This window comes from Somniosus microcephalus, chromosome 5 (assembly GCF_052327205.1).
Source record: "Somniosus microcephalus isolate GS21.2 chromosome 5, FLI_Smic_1.0, whole genome shotgun sequence".
Lineage (NCBI taxonomy): Eukaryota > Metazoa > Chordata > Chondrichthyes > Squaliformes > Somniosidae > Somniosus > Somniosus microcephalus.
This window is the reverse complement of record NC_140991.1, coordinates 91,788,782-91,805,486: the sequence shown is the minus strand read 5'-3', so window position 1 is coordinate 91,805,486 and position 16,705 is coordinate 91,788,782. Positions and strand designations below refer to the sequence as shown.

General features: G+C 44.4%; 1 protein-coding gene across 1 annotated transcript in view; it reads right to left on the bottom strand.

The window, feature by feature from the left end:
* Positions 1-16,705, bottom strand: part of LOC147117200 (tomoregulin-1-like) — a 367,875-nt gene that overhangs the window by 85,135 nt on the left and 266,035 nt on the right. The window contains 1 exon segment of the mRNA XM_085987985.1: positions 10,993-11,049. Within this exon segment, the coding sequence (XP_085844111.1) occupies positions 10,993-11,049 (57 nt within the window).

Genomic DNA, 16,705 nt, shown 5'->3' with positions numbered 1-16,705 from the left:
TGCTATTCCCTGTTCTTAGGCCTGAGACTGTGACCCCCATTCTCAGCTGTGAATAAAGGAATTGCACCCCAGACTCTGACCATGGCCCTGCTCCGGGCTATAGAATTGTTTTTAATGCTCTTCAGCCTCAGGGCTTCCAGCTGGATAAAAAATAAATATAAATGCAGCTTTGCATGTTGCTCTACCAGGCTGTGCTCCAATTCTGTTTTTAAAAAAAATAGAAAATGAGGCCCTGTTCCCTGTTCCTGGAGGGGAGAGTAAGATTGGGGGTCAAAGACAGGAGATGGGGTCAGAATGAGTGATTGGGGACAAAGAAATTGGGAACAGTGAGAGAGACTGGGGGACAGAGAGAGCGATTGTAGGACAGGGAAAGAGAGATTGGGGGACAGAGAGAGAGATTGCAGGACAGGGAAAGAGAGATTGCAGGACAGGGAAAGAGAGATTGGGGGACAGAGAGAGAGACTGGGTGACAGAGAGAGAGATTGTAGGACAGGGAAAGAGAGATTGGGGGACAGAGGGAGAGACTGGGTGACAGAGAGAGAGATTGTAGGACAGGGAAAGAGAGATTGCAGGACAGGGAAAGAGAGATTGGGGGACAGAGAGAGAGACTGGGTGACAGAGAGAGAGATTGCAGGACAGGGAAAGAGAGATTGGGGGACAGAGAGAGAGATTGCAGGACAGGGAAAGAGAGATTGGGGGACAGAGAGAGAGACTGGGTGACAGAGAGAGAGATTGCAGGACAGGGAAAGAGAGATTGCAGGACAGGGAAAGAGAGATTGGGGGACAGAGAGAGAGACTGGGTGACAGAGAGAGAGATTGCAGGACAGGGAAAGAGAGATTGCAGGACAGGGAAAGAGAGATTGCAGGACAGGGAAAGAGAGATTGGGGGACACAGAGAGAGATTGGGGGCAAACAATGAGATTAGGAGGAGAGAGAGACTGGGGGACAGAGAGAGCGATTGTAGGACAGGGAAAGAGAGATTGGGGGACACAGAGAGAGATTGCAGGACAGGGGAAGAGAGATTGGGGGACACAGAGAGAGATTGGGGGCAAACAATTAGATTAGGAGAGACTGGGGACAGAGATAGCAATTGGGAGGACAGAGAAATGGGGAACAGAGAGTGAGCTCCTCATCCAGACTGCTATTGAATTCTTCCTGATGCTGGTTAAAGAATATCTTCAGCATTGGCTACCTACAGGCTATCTTTGTAGTCATGGTGGAATATAATTTGTACCCTGAGGGTACCTGCTTTAATTGAAAAACATCCTTTATCGTCTTTTTAAATGGGGGTTGAACACATTTTCATAACACACGGCACAAAGCACAGAACACCTCCTTGTTTCTAAGCTTGGCTCGGTGGTAGCACTCTCACCTCTGAGTCAGAGGCTCCTGGGTTCAGGCCCCACTCCAGAACTTGAGTACACAACACTTTGCTGCTGTCCTGACAGAGTGCTGTATTGTTGGAGGTACTTTTCTTTAGATAAACTGTTAAACCGAGGTCCTGTCTGTTTGTTCAGGTGGACGTAAGGGATCCCTTGGCACTTTCTGATGAGGGGAGTTCTCCTGGCCAATATTCATCCCTCAACCAATGCCACCAAAAACAGGTTATCTGATCATTTCTGTCATTGCTATTAGTGGGATCTTGCTGTGTGCAAGTTGGCAGCTGGATTTAACTACATAACAACAGTGACTACATTTCAAAAGTAATTCATTGTCTGTGAAGAGCTTTGGGATGTGTTGAGGATGTGAACGGCACCATTTAAATGTACATTCTTTTTTCTTTCTTTGATCTCCAGTCATTGTGATACAATTAATAATTAATTGGACATTATAAAAACAATTTAAATAAATAAATTAAACAATGTGAAATTTCAATCTTTTTAGTGTAAAAGCACCACCTAGTCTCTGAAGTTTTAGTTTGTATATTTATGTGTATGAGTAAGGGGGTGCTGCTGCAGGTCTTCATGCGTGTGTGTGTGTGTGTGTGTATAGTGTGTGTGTATGTACTGTGTGTGTGTGTAGTGTGCGTGTGTGTGTGTGATGTGTGTGTGTGTAGTTTGTGTGTGATGTGTGTGTGTGTGTGTGTAGTTTGTGTGTGTGTGTGATGTGTGTGTGTGTGTGTGTAGTGTGTGTGTGTGATGTGTGTGTGTGTGTGTGAGTGGGGATGTGTGGGGATGTGTGTGTGTGTGGGATGTGTGTGTGTAGTGTGTGTGTGTGTGTGTAGTGTGTGTAGTGTGTGTGTGTAGGTGTGTGTGTAGTGTGTGTGTGTAGTGTGTGTGTGTGTGTATAGTGTGTGTGTGTGTGGGATGTGTGTGCGTGTGTGTGTGCATGTGTAGTATGTGTGTGTGGGAATGTGTGTGTGTAGTGTGGGGATGAAGTGATTTAAATTAGGCCCCTGCCTACTTGCAGCGGGAGCCTTGCCCAACTTCAAAGTTGGTGAAGATAAAATTCCGCCGGATGAGAATGGTGCGGCCTCAGGAATGGTGAGTGGACTCGATTGATTTTAATCTCGTCCACGCACCATTTCTGTCAGGTTTGGAGGGGGGGGGGGGAGGTGGGGAGAGGAGGGTTAAAATTAACTCCATACATTTTCACGTTATTTTTATATTTCTTACACCCACATTTATAATGGAAAGTACCTATGTAAACTTGTTACACTCTAATTGCACCCTCCTCCCAGTGATGGCCATGCAGCAGCTCCACTGGTGGGATCATGTCATTACAGCATGCTCGGTTTTCACAGGCAGCTTCTATTATAAATATGGAAGTAGGAATTTGGAATGGAAAAATTTGACAGGAATTTAATGCAGATATTTATACAGTATATATGTGTGTATGTGTGCGTGCGTGTGCATGTATAAATAAATGAAGGTTCATGCTAAAAAGATGGTTTACTTGCACGGGTAAATCGTTTAATATCCAAGTACTGCAACTTGTTTTATTGTGTGGATGCGTTCCTGAGTCCCATTGTAATGGTTCTACGTTTGGATAGTACTCATGCTATTTACTACACAGCTGTACGTGCATCCTACCAACCGTACAAGTCTTGATAAGCAGTGTTACTTGTCAACTTGTTCCACATTTACTGTTAGCCCATAACTAGTCCTCACACCACCTTATAACTCTTCCACTGCTTATCATGCATGGCCATACTTCAGCAGGGCAAACTTCAAATTGCAACTTACAGCTTCAAAGATCCTCACACGCAAAGCATTGGAACACATCCTCCATACAAGGTCACTTACTGACACGTAGGGCTGGATTTTACCAACTTCGGTGGGTGACGTCAGTGGCGGGTCCCGGCCTCGCTGCCGGCTCCAGCCCACTATCCAAAATGATTTTCCCCTGATTGGGCTTGTTAAGCTTGTCCAGCGCATTTGCCAGCCAATTGAAGGAAGCAGGTCTGATGATGTCATTTGATGACGCGTCATCAGCTGGTTTCCTTAAAGGGACTATGCGCAAATTTATTTTGACATTTGTGCGTCAGTGTTCTACAACACTGAGGTGCTGCAAACACTGACAATCACTGCACAGAGGTGCAGGGCTGCACCCAGGCTGCCCCATGATTTCCTCCATATGCTTATGGATGGAGTCAAAGCATGCAGGGAGGTTCTCTTTCCTTCCAATGGGTGGAAGAGACCTCCCCACGAGACCAACGCAGCCTGGTTGCACATTGCACAGGAGGGCACAAGCAGAGATGTCTTCAGGAGGACCAGGCTGCAGTAGCACAAACCTTTCAATGATCTCAGTAGATCACAAAATGTTAGTACAAAGTCACACTCAACCTCATCCTGCTGTGCCACTCATCACATCCCCATCACTCTGCCTTCCCCACCCTACTCCTGCACATCCTTACTCATACCAACTTACCTTGCACCTTCACCCATCCCTCTCTATCTACATTATCACTTCCCCATCTCACTAGCCACCCCTCACACTCACCCTCATCCTAGTGCAATCATACCAACTAATAACACACAAGGGTAGGCACTTGGGTGTTTTATGCAATGTTCATGTAAAGTTTCTGTTAATTGGTCAAGCATGAAACCTTTATTTTGAACACTTTGCATTCTTGGACAGATGTGTGTGCACCTTTGGAAGTGGCTTAGTGAGTTGCAGTGAATGGAAAGACATAACGGTACCCCCCGCAATGGTGATGAGTGTGAAAGGAATGGCCTGGCCATTGTAGGGATGCTTTATGGTGTTGCTGTGGGGTGGTACCAACCTGGTGCATCATGTGGCAGTGTCAAGTGAAGTAAATCTGGCCATGGTGAGGCCATTCCTGGCCTCCCGGGCAGCAATGTGGTCGGGTGCTGATGCCCTGTGTCCTGTGCAGCATCAGTTGATTACGGAGAAGGTTGGTGCTGTTGTTGGTGCTGCTGGTGTGCCTGGTGCTGCTGGTGTTGGGGCTGATCGTGGTGGTATTCTGAGGACAAAGGTGAGACAGTATAAAGTGCACCCATGCTGATGGAATAGATGGCAGGTGAACTTGAGATGACAGAAGCAATCTGTCAATGGTGAGAGAGGTTGTTCCAATGAGGTGACACTGGATAGAGAGTTTGCTCCAAACACTTGCAACCTGCATAAAGCTCAATCTGTCTTCCAAATGCAGTAAGCAACAGCTTCTGAGCTTGGAAAGTGAACAGCTGTGAGATGGGAGCTTTTATAGCACATTTGCAGCTGTCAAGTAGTGAGATGATTCCATGGCCATTCAACTCCCACCCTGCTTACCTGATGTGATCCCCGAGCAGCGCGGACCCCGTGTGCGACCTGGTAAACTCTGAAGGTGAGCTGAAAATAGTTCTTAATGCTCTGTTAACAAGGCCATAATTAACTTAATTGCCTCCCCCGCCGCTGCGTGTCGGGTCTGCTCAGCGCTGGCAGACCCAACATTTGGTAAAGGCGCGTGGTGGTAGGTTGACAGCAGGGTCCCAACCCGGTCAAAAAAAAAACATTTTCCCACCCGACCCGCCACCGATCGCGCGCGCCAACCCCCCGATAAACTCCCCCCATACAATGGAGTGCAGGATGTCTATATGGTTGTTATCAATGAACTGCCATTTTGGGAAATGCAACAGTACAGTGACATGAGCAGCTGTGTCATACTGTTATTACTATTCAGTGGGAAAAGAGATGGAAGTGCTGGGCATGCTGGACTATACAACAGTCAGTTCTGTTTGATGCATGTGTGCACATTGGCTGTCACTAGATGGAAAGAGGCAGAAGCAGAAAAATTGAGGGAGGAGGTGACCTTGATTGCAACTGGCAGTACCGTGCTATGATGTCCTTGCAGCTGATGGCAGCGATCTTCATCTGAATTCGGGCTGACCTAGAGGCAGCACAACCAATTCCTCATGGTCACTATCAGGTAGGTGTGCCAGAGGCTGCAGATGCAGTTGGTGACATAATGGCAAGTGTGAGCAGGCTGGCTATGGTGCCTCCTGATGTCTCCTGCATTGCATTCTATCACCTTATACCACTGTAACCATAACATACTGAAGGTACGGTGCTTCAAAACCAACCCCCTCTTTAATTTTAACTTGACACGTTAACTAATCCTGCACTTCAGCTGGTTTGTTCCTCTTTGAGCTCCTCTGATAGTTTGATAGCGCGGCAGAGCGACTACAAGAGGCCCCAGAGGCTCAGGTAGGCCTCAGTGCGGCATCGGCAGCGGGTGGAGGCGGAGCAGCGCGGCAGAGCGACTACAAGAGGCCCCAGAGGCTCAGGTAGGCCTCAGTGCAGCATCGGCAGCGGGTGGAGGCGGAGCAGCACGGCAGAGCGACGACAAGAGGCCCCAGAGGCTCAGGTAGGCCTCAGTGCGGCATCGGCAGCGGGTGGAGGCGGAGCAGCACGGCAGAGCGACGACAAGAGGCCCCAGAGGCTCAGGTAGGCCTAAGTGCGGCATCGGCAGCGGGTGGAGGCGGAGCAGCGCGGCAGAGCGACAACAAGAGGCCCCAGAGGCTCAGGTAGGCATACCAATCTCCAATCTCAGGCAAGGAGAGAGGTAAAAAGTATTCAAGGTGTGACATCACCACAAAACAGGTAGGTGATTGGTTGGGAGTATTTCTCTCGTTTTAAAACTTTAAGTCTGTGGGTTATAGTTTTTAAGGTTGCTGTGGTGTACCAAGGCCTTTCTGGTGCAAAGTCACTGTTGGCAAACCATTTAACTGGTGTAACTAGAGGGATTGATTTAATTTAAATCCAATTAATTAAAGGGGATACTAGCATCTAAAATCGGGCAGAGGGTGTCCATAAATAACAATAAAAAATTTAATTAATTACATAGAATGAAACAGGTGATGTGTTACTGTTGCGAGATGTGGGAGCCGGTGAACCCCATTGAGGCTCACGGTGATTAAGTCTGTGACAAGTGTCTGCTGCTACAGGAACTCCAGCTCCGTGTTGATGAGCTGGAGTCTGAGCTTCAGACACTGCGACACATCAGGGAGGGGGAGAAGTACCTGGACTCTGTGTATCAGGAGGTGGTCACACCTATGAAGTTAATTAATTCAGATGTAGCCCATGGTCAGGGACAGGACGGTGTGACTACGAGTGAGGCAGGTACGGGGATCCAGGAGGTAGAGCTGGAGGAGCCGCAGCCCTTGCTCTTGTCCAACAGGTTCGAGGTTCCTACTCCCTGTGGGGACAGGAGCAGGGACTGCAGGGAGGATGAGCAACCTGGCCACAGCACCGTGGAACGGGGGGCCATTCAAGAGGGGGGAGTAAATAGAAATGTTGTAGTGGTAGGGGATAGTATTATTAGGGGGATACATAGAGTTCTCTGCAGCCAAGAGCGAGAGTCCCGAAGGCTGTGTTGCCTACCCGGTGCCAGGGTTAAGGACATCTCCTCTGGGCTGGAAAGAAACTTCAGTGGGAGGGGGTGGATCCAGTTGTCGTGGTCCATGTTGGTACAAACGGCGTAGATAGGACTAGGAAGCCGGTTCTGTTAAAGGAGTATGAGCAGCTAGGGATCAAATTAAAAAACAGAACCTCAAGGGTAATAATCTCTGGATTATTACCTGAGCCACGAGCGAATTTGGCTAGGACAAATAAAATTAGAGAGTTAAATGCGTGGCTCAAAGACTGGTGTGGGATAAATGGGTTTTGCTTCCTGGGACACTGGCACCAGTACTGGGGCAGGAGGGAGCTGTTCCGTTGGGATGGGCTTCACTTGGCCAGTGCTGGGACTAGAGTCCTGGTGGATCATATAACTAGGGCTGTAGAGAGGGCTTTAAACTAACTAGTGGGGGGGAGGTTCCTAGAGAGCAAATAATAAAAATGACAACAGAGAAGGTCATAGGCTTAGGTAGCAGTGGGGAAATTAAAAACCAGAGCATGTCAGGAAGGGGCAGAAGGTATGGGGTAAAAGGTAAAGTAATAAAAAGGGCAAAAGCAGGAACTAAGTGTCACAAAACATATTTGAAAGTTCTCTATCTGAATGCACGTAGCATTCGTAACAAAATAGACGAGTTAATGGCACAAATAACTACATATGGGTATGATCTTGTGGCCATTACAGAAACATGGCTGCAGGGTGACAATGCCTGGGAATTAAACATACCAGGTTATTTAACGATCAGGAAGGACAGGCAGGAAGGAAGGGGAGGTGGGGTGGCTGTGTTAATAAAGGAAGGAATCACTGTAATACAGAGAAATGATATTGGGTCAAAAGATCAGGATAATGAAACAGTTTGGGTGGAGGTAAGGAATAATAAGGGGAAAAAAACACTAGTGGGCGTAGTCTATAGGCCTCCGAACAGTTGCAACTCTGTTGGACAGAGTATCAATCAGGAAATAGTTGAGGCTTGTAATAAGGGAGCATCTATAATTATGGGGGATTTTAACTATCATATTAATTGGACAAATCAAATTGGGCAGGGCTGCCTTGAGGATGAGTTCATTGAGTGCATTAGGGATGGGTTTCTTGAGCAGTATGTAACTGAACCGACCAGGGGGCAAGCAACCTTAGATCTGGTCCTGTGTAATGAGACAGGATTAATTAAAAATGTCCTAGTAAAGGATCCCCTTAGAATGAGTGACCATAACATGGTTGAATTCCATATTCAATTAGAGGGTGAGAAGGTTGGATCTCAAACAAGCGTGCTAAGCTTGAATAAAGGAGACTATGAAGGTATGAGAGCGGAATTGAGTAGAGTGGATTGGGAAAATAGATTAAAGGGTAAGACGATACATGATCAGTGGTGTACATTTAAGGAGTTATTTTACAACTTCCAAAAATATATATTCCACTGAGAAGAAAAGGGTGTAAAAGAAAAGACAGCCATCCATGGCTAAGTAAAGAAATTAAAGATAGTATTCGACTAAAAACAAGGGCATATAAGGTAGCCAAATCTAGTGGGAGGATAGAGGATTGGGAAAACTTTAAAAGACAGCAAAAAATAACAAAAAGATTGATTAAGAAAGGGAAGAGAGATTATGAAAGTAAATTAGCAAAAAATATAAAAACAGATAGTAAGAGTTTTTATAGTTATATAAAAAGAAAAAGGGTGGCTAAAGTAAATGTTGGTCCCTTAGAGGATGAGACCGGGAAATTAATGGTGGGAAATATGGAGATGGCAAGAACACTGAATGAATATTTTGTATCAGTCTTTACAGTAGAAGACACTAAGATTATCCCAACACTGGACAAACAGGGGGCTATAGCGGGGGAGGAGCTAAACACGATCAAAATCACTAAGGAAGTGGTACTCGGTAAAATAATGGGACTCAAGGCGGATAAATCACCTGGACCTGATGGCTTACATCCTAGGGTCTTGAGGGAAGTGGCGGTAGGGATTGTGGATGCATTGGTAATAATTTTCCAGAACTCCCTGGACTCAGCAATGGTCCCGGCAGACTGGAAAACTGCTAATGTAACGCCCTTATTTAAAAAGGGCAGTAGACAGAAGGCTGGAAACTATAGACCGGTTAGCCTAACATCTGTGGTAGGTTATATATTGGAGTCCATTATTAAGGAGACAGTAACAGGACATTTGGATAATCATAATTTAATAGAACAAAGTCAGCATGGTTTTATGAAGGGGAAGTCATGTTTGACAAATTTGCTGGAGTTCTTTGAGGAAGTAACATATAGGGTGGATAAAGGGGAACCAGTGGACGTAGTGTATTTAGACTTCCAAAAGGCATTTGACAAGGTGCCACACAAAAGATTATTGCTTAAGATAAAAAATCACGGGATTGGGGATAATATTCTGGCATGGATAGAGGATTGGCTATCTAACAGAAGGCAGAGAGTTGGGATAAATGGTTCATTCTCGGACTGGCAATCAGTAACTAGTGGTGTTCCACAGGGGTCAGTGCTGGGTCCCCAACTCTTTACAATCTACATTAACGATTTGGAGGAGGGGACCGAGTGTAACATATCAAAGTTTGCAGATGATACTAAGATGGGAGGGAAAGTAGTGAGTGAGGAAGTGGGCAGAGATTTGGCAGATGGAATACAATACTGGAAAGTGTGAGGTTATGCACTTTGGCAGGAAAAATCGTATAGCAAGTTATTATCTTAATGGCAAGAAACTGGAAAGTACTGAAGTACAAAGGGATCTGGGGGTCCTGGTGCACGAAACTCAAAAGGTTAGTATGCAGGTGCAGCAAGTGATTAAGAAGGCCAATGGAATGTTGGCTTTCAATGCTAGGGGGATAGAATATAAAAATAGGGAGGTAATGCTTCAGTTGTACAAGGTATTGGTGAGACCGCACCTGGAATACTGCATACAGTTTTGGTGTCCATACTTAAGAAAAGACATACTTGCTCTCGAGTCAGTACAAAGAAGGTTCACTCGGTTAATCCCGGGGATGAGGGGATGGACATATGAGGAGAGGTTGAGTAGATTGGGACTCTACTCATTGGAGTTCAGAAGAATGAGAGGCGATCTTATTGAAACATATAAGATTGTGAAGGGGTTGGATCGGGTGGATGCGGGGAGGATGTTCCCGATGATGGGTGAAACTAGAACTAGGGGGCATAGTCTTAGAATAAGGGGCTGCTCTTTCAAAACTGAGATGAGGAGGAACTACTTCACTCAGAGGGTGGTAGGTCCATGGAATATGCTGCCCCAAAAAGCTGTAGAAGCTACATCATTACATAAATTTAAAACAGAAATAGACAGTTTCCTAGAAGTAAAGGGAATAAAGGGTTATAGGGAGCGTGCAGGAATTTGGACATGAGTCTAGGTTCGGATCGGTCATGGCCCTGTGGGTAGCGGAGCGGGCCCAGGGGTCGTGTAGCCTGATCCTGCTCCTATTTCGTGTGTCTAATTCTGTTAGATTCAGGAGATGGTTCTGTGATAGTAGATTGGTGGATAGGATCAGATCAGCCATGATCTTATTCAATGGCGGAGCAGGCTCGAGGGGCCGATTGGCCTACTCCTGCTCCTATTTCTTATGTTCTTATGTTCTTATGAGTTGACGGAGCTCCTTTATTATGTCTCCTATTTTTTCAGCCCCTCTTGTTCTGCTGAAGAGTTGGCAGAATAATATCAGATTTATGTTGAATTAACAGAAAATGCTGCTATTTTAGGTTCCACATTAATACTACTGTATATTGTTAGGTGCAAAAAACTTACCAAAAAATAGAGAGGAACACATTTTTCATTAAAATGCCAACAAAAATTAATAAAAAGGTACTGAAAATGTATTGCAAAACTGGTAAAAAGGTCTCTGCCTTTAAGTTCCATCACATATGGAGCTTCCCTTTGGCTACTCCAGGTGGGTGAAGGCAGCACCCAAAGCAATCCCATCCTAATTGGAGGAAAACCTCTGTTCGGCTAAATTTAAATGCATTGTAATATTTCCGATGAGATCACTTTAGCCTGATTTAAAAGTGGTGCAGATCTGCACTATGTGGACCTGAGCCAGACTTTTGAGATCACCGGCCTATTTTTTGTCATCAGCCACAGAGGCCAGAAAATCTATCAATAAATCAGCATGCAGTGCATTTTTTCAATCACAAAAAGGCTTCCTACTACTTACCTTTAACTTCTGTTCCCAGTTGAAATCCATTGTCCTTCCCCAAAGAACCAGTGTCATCTTAAAAAAAACGTTGATACATAAACTGTTAGCAGGCTGATTTATAACCCATTTGAAAGGCACTGACAGTAAAGGCTGAAATAAATATTTGGACATGCTTTTATCTGTCTTTGTTCACTTCTGTATTAACTTTAAGTGACAATGTCCAGCTATTGATCCAAACTGACCATTTGATACCTCTGATTGATTTTCCAATACAAACTAGATACATAGCTTTCAGTTTAAGTGGGATTAGTGTGTTTTTTATTGTGCAGACACTCCAGCACAAATAATGGTCACAAAAAATCATTACACAATTCCCCAGAGTATCCATCGTTCACCAGCCTTTGAAAATGGTTGTATATTTTTTTCAACTAGTTATTTAGCAATTTTAATAATTTGTCTTCAGTCACTATCTCCATCAGAGCAACACACACTCTGCGTTTTGATCTGCATTTACGCAGATGACCATAAAACTGAAACACTGTTGTAATGCTCAGGAGATACTTCTTCACATGGTGCTGTGAGTTCCTTTTTTGTCTTACTTCAGCCAAACACATTACATCATACATAACACTACAATATTATGTGGACATGCGTATGAGAATAGATTAGAAGGTAACATAAAAGGGAACTCAAAAGTCTTTTTATAAACATATGAGTAGCAAAAAGTTCATCAAAGGAAGGGTGAGACTGATTAGGGAGCAAAAATGAAGATCTTCTTGTGGAGGCAGAGGGCATGGTTGAGGTACTAAATGAGTACTTTGCATCTGTCTTCACTAAAGAGGATGCTACCAATGTCACAGTATAGGAGGAGGTAGTAGAGAAATTGGATAGAATAAAAATAAAGAGGAGGTACTTAAAAGGTTGGCAGCACTCAAAGTAGAAAAGTCACCAGGTCCGGATGGGATGCATCCCAGGTTGCTGAGGGAAGTCAGGGTGAAAATTGCAGAGGCTCTGGCCACAATCTTTCAATCCTCCTTAGATATGGGAGCGGTGCCAAAGGACCAGAGGGTTGCAAATGTTACACCCCTGTTAAAAAAATGGGGGGAGGGAAGAGATAAATCTGGCAATTACAGACCAGTCAACCTAACATCAGTGGTGGGGAAACTTTTAGAGACAATAATCCAGGTCAAATTAATTGGTATTAGGAAAAGTATGGGCTAATAAGTGAAAGCCAGCACAGATTTGTTAAGCAAATTGTGTTTCACTAACTTGATTGAGTTCTTTGATGAAGTAATGGATAGAAACATAGAAATTTATGGCACAGAAGGAGGCCATTCGGCCCATCGTGTCTGTGCCGGCCAAAAAAGAGCTAGCCAGCCTAATCCCACTTTCCAGCTCTTGTTCGTAGCCTTGTAGGTTACGGCACTTCAAGTGCATATCCAAGTACATTTTAAATGTGATGAGGGTTTCTGCCTCTACCACCCTTTCAGGCAGTCAGTTTCAGATCCCCACCACCCTCTGGGTGAAAAATGTTCTCCTCAACTCCCCTCTAATCCTTCTACCAATTACTTTAAATCTATGCCCCCTAGTTATTGATTTCTCTGCTAAGGGAAATAGGTTGTTCCTATCCATTCTATCTAGGCCCCTCATAATTTTATACAACTCAATTAAGTCTCCCCTCAACCTCCTGATGTTATGTATGTGGAATTTCAAAAGGCGTTTGACAAAGTACCACATAATAGACTTGTTAGAAAAATTGAAGCCCATGGGATTAAAGGAGCAGTGGGTGCATGAATACGTAATTGGTTAAGGGACAGAAAGCAGAGCGTAGTGGTGAGCAGTTGTTTTCAGGCTGGAGGGAAGTGTGCAGTGGTGTCCCCCAGGGGTCAGTGCTGGGACCACTGCGCCTTTTGATATATACACATTACAATTTCCTACATTACAACAGTGACTACACTTCAAACGTACTGTAATTGGCTGTGAAGTGTTTTGGGGCCTCCGGTGGTCATGAAAGGCGCTATATAAATGCAAGTCTTTTTTATATGAATGACCCGGATTTGGGTGTACAGGGCATAATTTCAAAGTTTGCAGATGGCACGAAACCGGGAAATGTAGTAAACAATGAGGAGGATAGCAACAGACTTCAGGAGGATATAGACAGACTGGTGAAATAGGCAGACACATGGTAGATGAAATTTAACGCAGAGCAGTGTGAAATGATTCATTTTGGTGGGAAGAATGAGGAGAGGCAATATAAACGAAATGGTACAATTCCACAGGGGGTGCAGGGACACAGAGAGACCTGGGAGTGTATGTACACTAGTCTTTGAAGGTGGCAGGACAAGTTGGGAGGCTGCAAAAAGGCATACGGGATCCTTGGCTTTATAAATAGAGGCACAGAGTACAAATGTAAGGAGGTTATGCTAAACCTTTATAAAACACTGTTTAGGCCCAGCTGGAGTATGTTGGCCAATTCTGTTGCAGAGGAGATTTACTAGCATGGTACCAGGGATGAAAGACTTCGGTTACGTGGAGAGTCTGGAGAAACTGGGTTTGTTCTCCTCAGAGCAGAGAATGTTAATAGGAGATTTGATAAAGGTGTTCAAAATCATGAAGGGTTTTGATAAGAGTAAATAAGGAGAAAATGTTTCCAGTGGCAGAAGGGTTGGTAACCAGAGGACACACATTTAAAGTAATTGGCAAAAGGTGACATAAGGCAAAAACATTTACGCAGAGAGTTGTTATGATCTGGAATTCATTGCCTGAAAGGGTGGTGAAAATTATTATTGAATTGGCTCCCAAAAGGGAACCGGATATATACGAAAAAGAAAAATTTGCAAGGCTATGGGGAAAGAGCAGGGAAGTAGAACTAATTTGATAGTTCTTTCAAAGAGCCAGCACTGGCACGATGGGCCGAATGGCTTGCTTCTGTGCTGTATAACATCCTATGATTCTAAGTTGTTGCTACATTGGTATCATTGTATATGAACCTTTTTCTTTAACTATTTAAGTCCTGCAGAAATCAAAGTGGGACCAGATTTGGGCAGTGTAATGAAATGGTGTATTGGTGCATGCAGCTGGTGTGACATCTTCCACTCCACTGACTTCCTGGTCTCGGGTGCACTGCTCTAGGGAGCTGTTGTCTGCAGGCCAAGCATCTGCTCATGGTTGAGGGGGAATAATAATTGGAATCATCATCGGCCTCTTACCTAACAGCTGAATGGACTAAAGCATGGTTATAACACATAGCAAAATATAGATTAACAAGATGTAATTTAGCCCATCAAGCCCGTTTCCTCCATAAGCCATGTACAATTTGTGCTATCATGGACTTCATCTGACTGTATCATACTTCATCTGCAATATAAGCAGAGACTGGAGATCAGCTTGGTGGCTATGGGAATCTGTGTGGCCTGAGAAAATCAAAGGGGATTAGGGAGAAAATGGAAAGAATTATAGCTTTACTTTAAAATACACACATATACATGCAGAAATAGCTTTATTTGTTTAAGGGTTAGGGCAGATAGTAAATTCCGGCGCTAGAGAATGATTAATGTTATATTCAAATCCGCACTACGACTTCCTTGCTGTTGAGAAGCAACCCTGTGGATGCTTCTGGTATCTCAACAACACAATAATCATTCCTTCCCACAAATTATCTTCTGAATGCTTCATGGATCAATTATTTATCTTTTCCCTGATATCTTATTGTAAGTCAAGGTCTCCGTGATGGATTGACGATTCGTTTCAGCAGAATCTACATGCCATCGTGTGCTTTCATCAAGGATTGGACAGCTCTCAACAAAGGGTCACCTTTTACTTGGTTGTTTATAAAGACGTCGTTCCTTGAGTACCAATGTTTAATCCATCTTCTAACTTGCATTTAAGCATGCATGATCCAATTCACACAATTCACTGAGCCAGAAGTGCTGTAACATTAAGCTTCTGTCCAAAATTGTTCATCTAGTCTAGTCAATATAAAGATAGACATTACAGTCTGACACTCCCAATACGAGGCTCTCTCACTAGAACCACAATGGAGGATTTGGGGCGTGGTTCAGCTGGCAATACAAGAGATTCTGGAGAGGAAATGATTGAAAGCATGTAATCTAAACAAGAGATTCTGGTGGAGGAAATGAATCTGTAGAAAATCCCGTAAGCCCACTGACCTCAGAGCCCAAATAAAAGCGCTCCTACCAACTTCATAACGTCTACCATGTATTGTTTAGTCAGTTTACATCTGATCCATTATTTTGTTTTGAGTCCTATATATTCAGGTAACTCAGAGCACAGGACTTTAATTAGCGGATCACACAGAAACAGACTTACCACATTTATGACAGATTACAGAGATTTTATATATACAATGGTTTAGAATTTCTGTGGGGGAGTTCCCCCGATCTCCTGCCGTAACTTCAGTGGAAGCTATATTCAGGTAACTCCAGGAAAATAGCATAAATTATGCAGTTTCTCTGAGGTATATGCCAATCTTCTGCTAAAGTTGAGCGCTCCCGTGGAACCTTTACCCTAATATCTGTATCAAAAGTGTCATGCTCACTACTAATAGGATTTTGATATCTAAATCAAATATCCAAGGCCCAGAAATTCGGAAGCGCCCATTTTTGGGTTAAATACACTGCACCAGTATGGTGAGGCCCAAGGCTCTCGAGATGTTGGGCCTCAGACTTCATTGTATAGCACCGGTGTGGCACAACAGTCCGCTGGAAAAGAGTGGAGGAAAAACAGGTCACTGCTAACCTCACAGTGGCCCACAGGCAAGTGGGTTCAGGGGTCAGGTTGGGGATGGGACGTGAGACAATGCTTGTCTGGGGGTCAGGATTGGGTCAGGGGGCCTGGGATCACGGGGTACCAGGGGCGATCAGGGTGTTCAGACAGGAGGCTGGTGGGGGGAGAGGGGAGGATTGGCGGTCGGGAGCAGCAGTGATCAGGAGGGTGGTTAAAATTGGGGTCGGAAGGAGCAATCCTGCTCCTCCCGGCTCTACATTCAGGTAAGTAACTTACTTTAGCAAAATACTGCGGATGTTGGAAATCTGAAAAAACAACAGAATATGCTGGAAACACTCAGCAGATTAGGCAGCATCCGCGAAGAAAGAAAAACAGACATAATTTTCTGTTGTTATTTAAGGCAATCGCTAGGGCTAGTTTCCGTGAATGTAGCCCACAATGGCGCAGGCTGCCTCAGGGCAAACCAGTCTTGGAGAGGGGACCTCAAGCATATTTGCAGATGCGATGGGCCTAACTCCTACTTCAGTGTGGGTAAAGGGCAGCTCTTGTTTGTCTTTACCCAATGTGGCGCCTAGTGCACTTCCAGCCTAAAGACTGCGCGCGCTTCCTGCCTGCCTGCCATTTTGGGGCATTAGGTGTCCGTATTTTTATAAGTCTGCTTTAAAGATCCAACTATTCTTGGTGTAATTCAGATGGGGAAAAAAATCTGCATTGAAACAAGGTAAGCATAAGTAGTATCTGTCATTTGCAATAAAATATGAAATTGCTACTCCTTTTTTATTAACACGACAGAAATGACAGCTAAAATTATGTATTTTTTGGAATGATTTTCTTCATCCAAAATACTGACAACCTCAAAACAGCTTTCATTATTTTTTTTTTAGAGCTGAGAGATTGATGTGCATGGAATAGGCCTTATACAGCATAATTGAACCCTTAGCAAATATGGCCTCATCCATTTACCCTTTATAAGGTCATCCCTGGA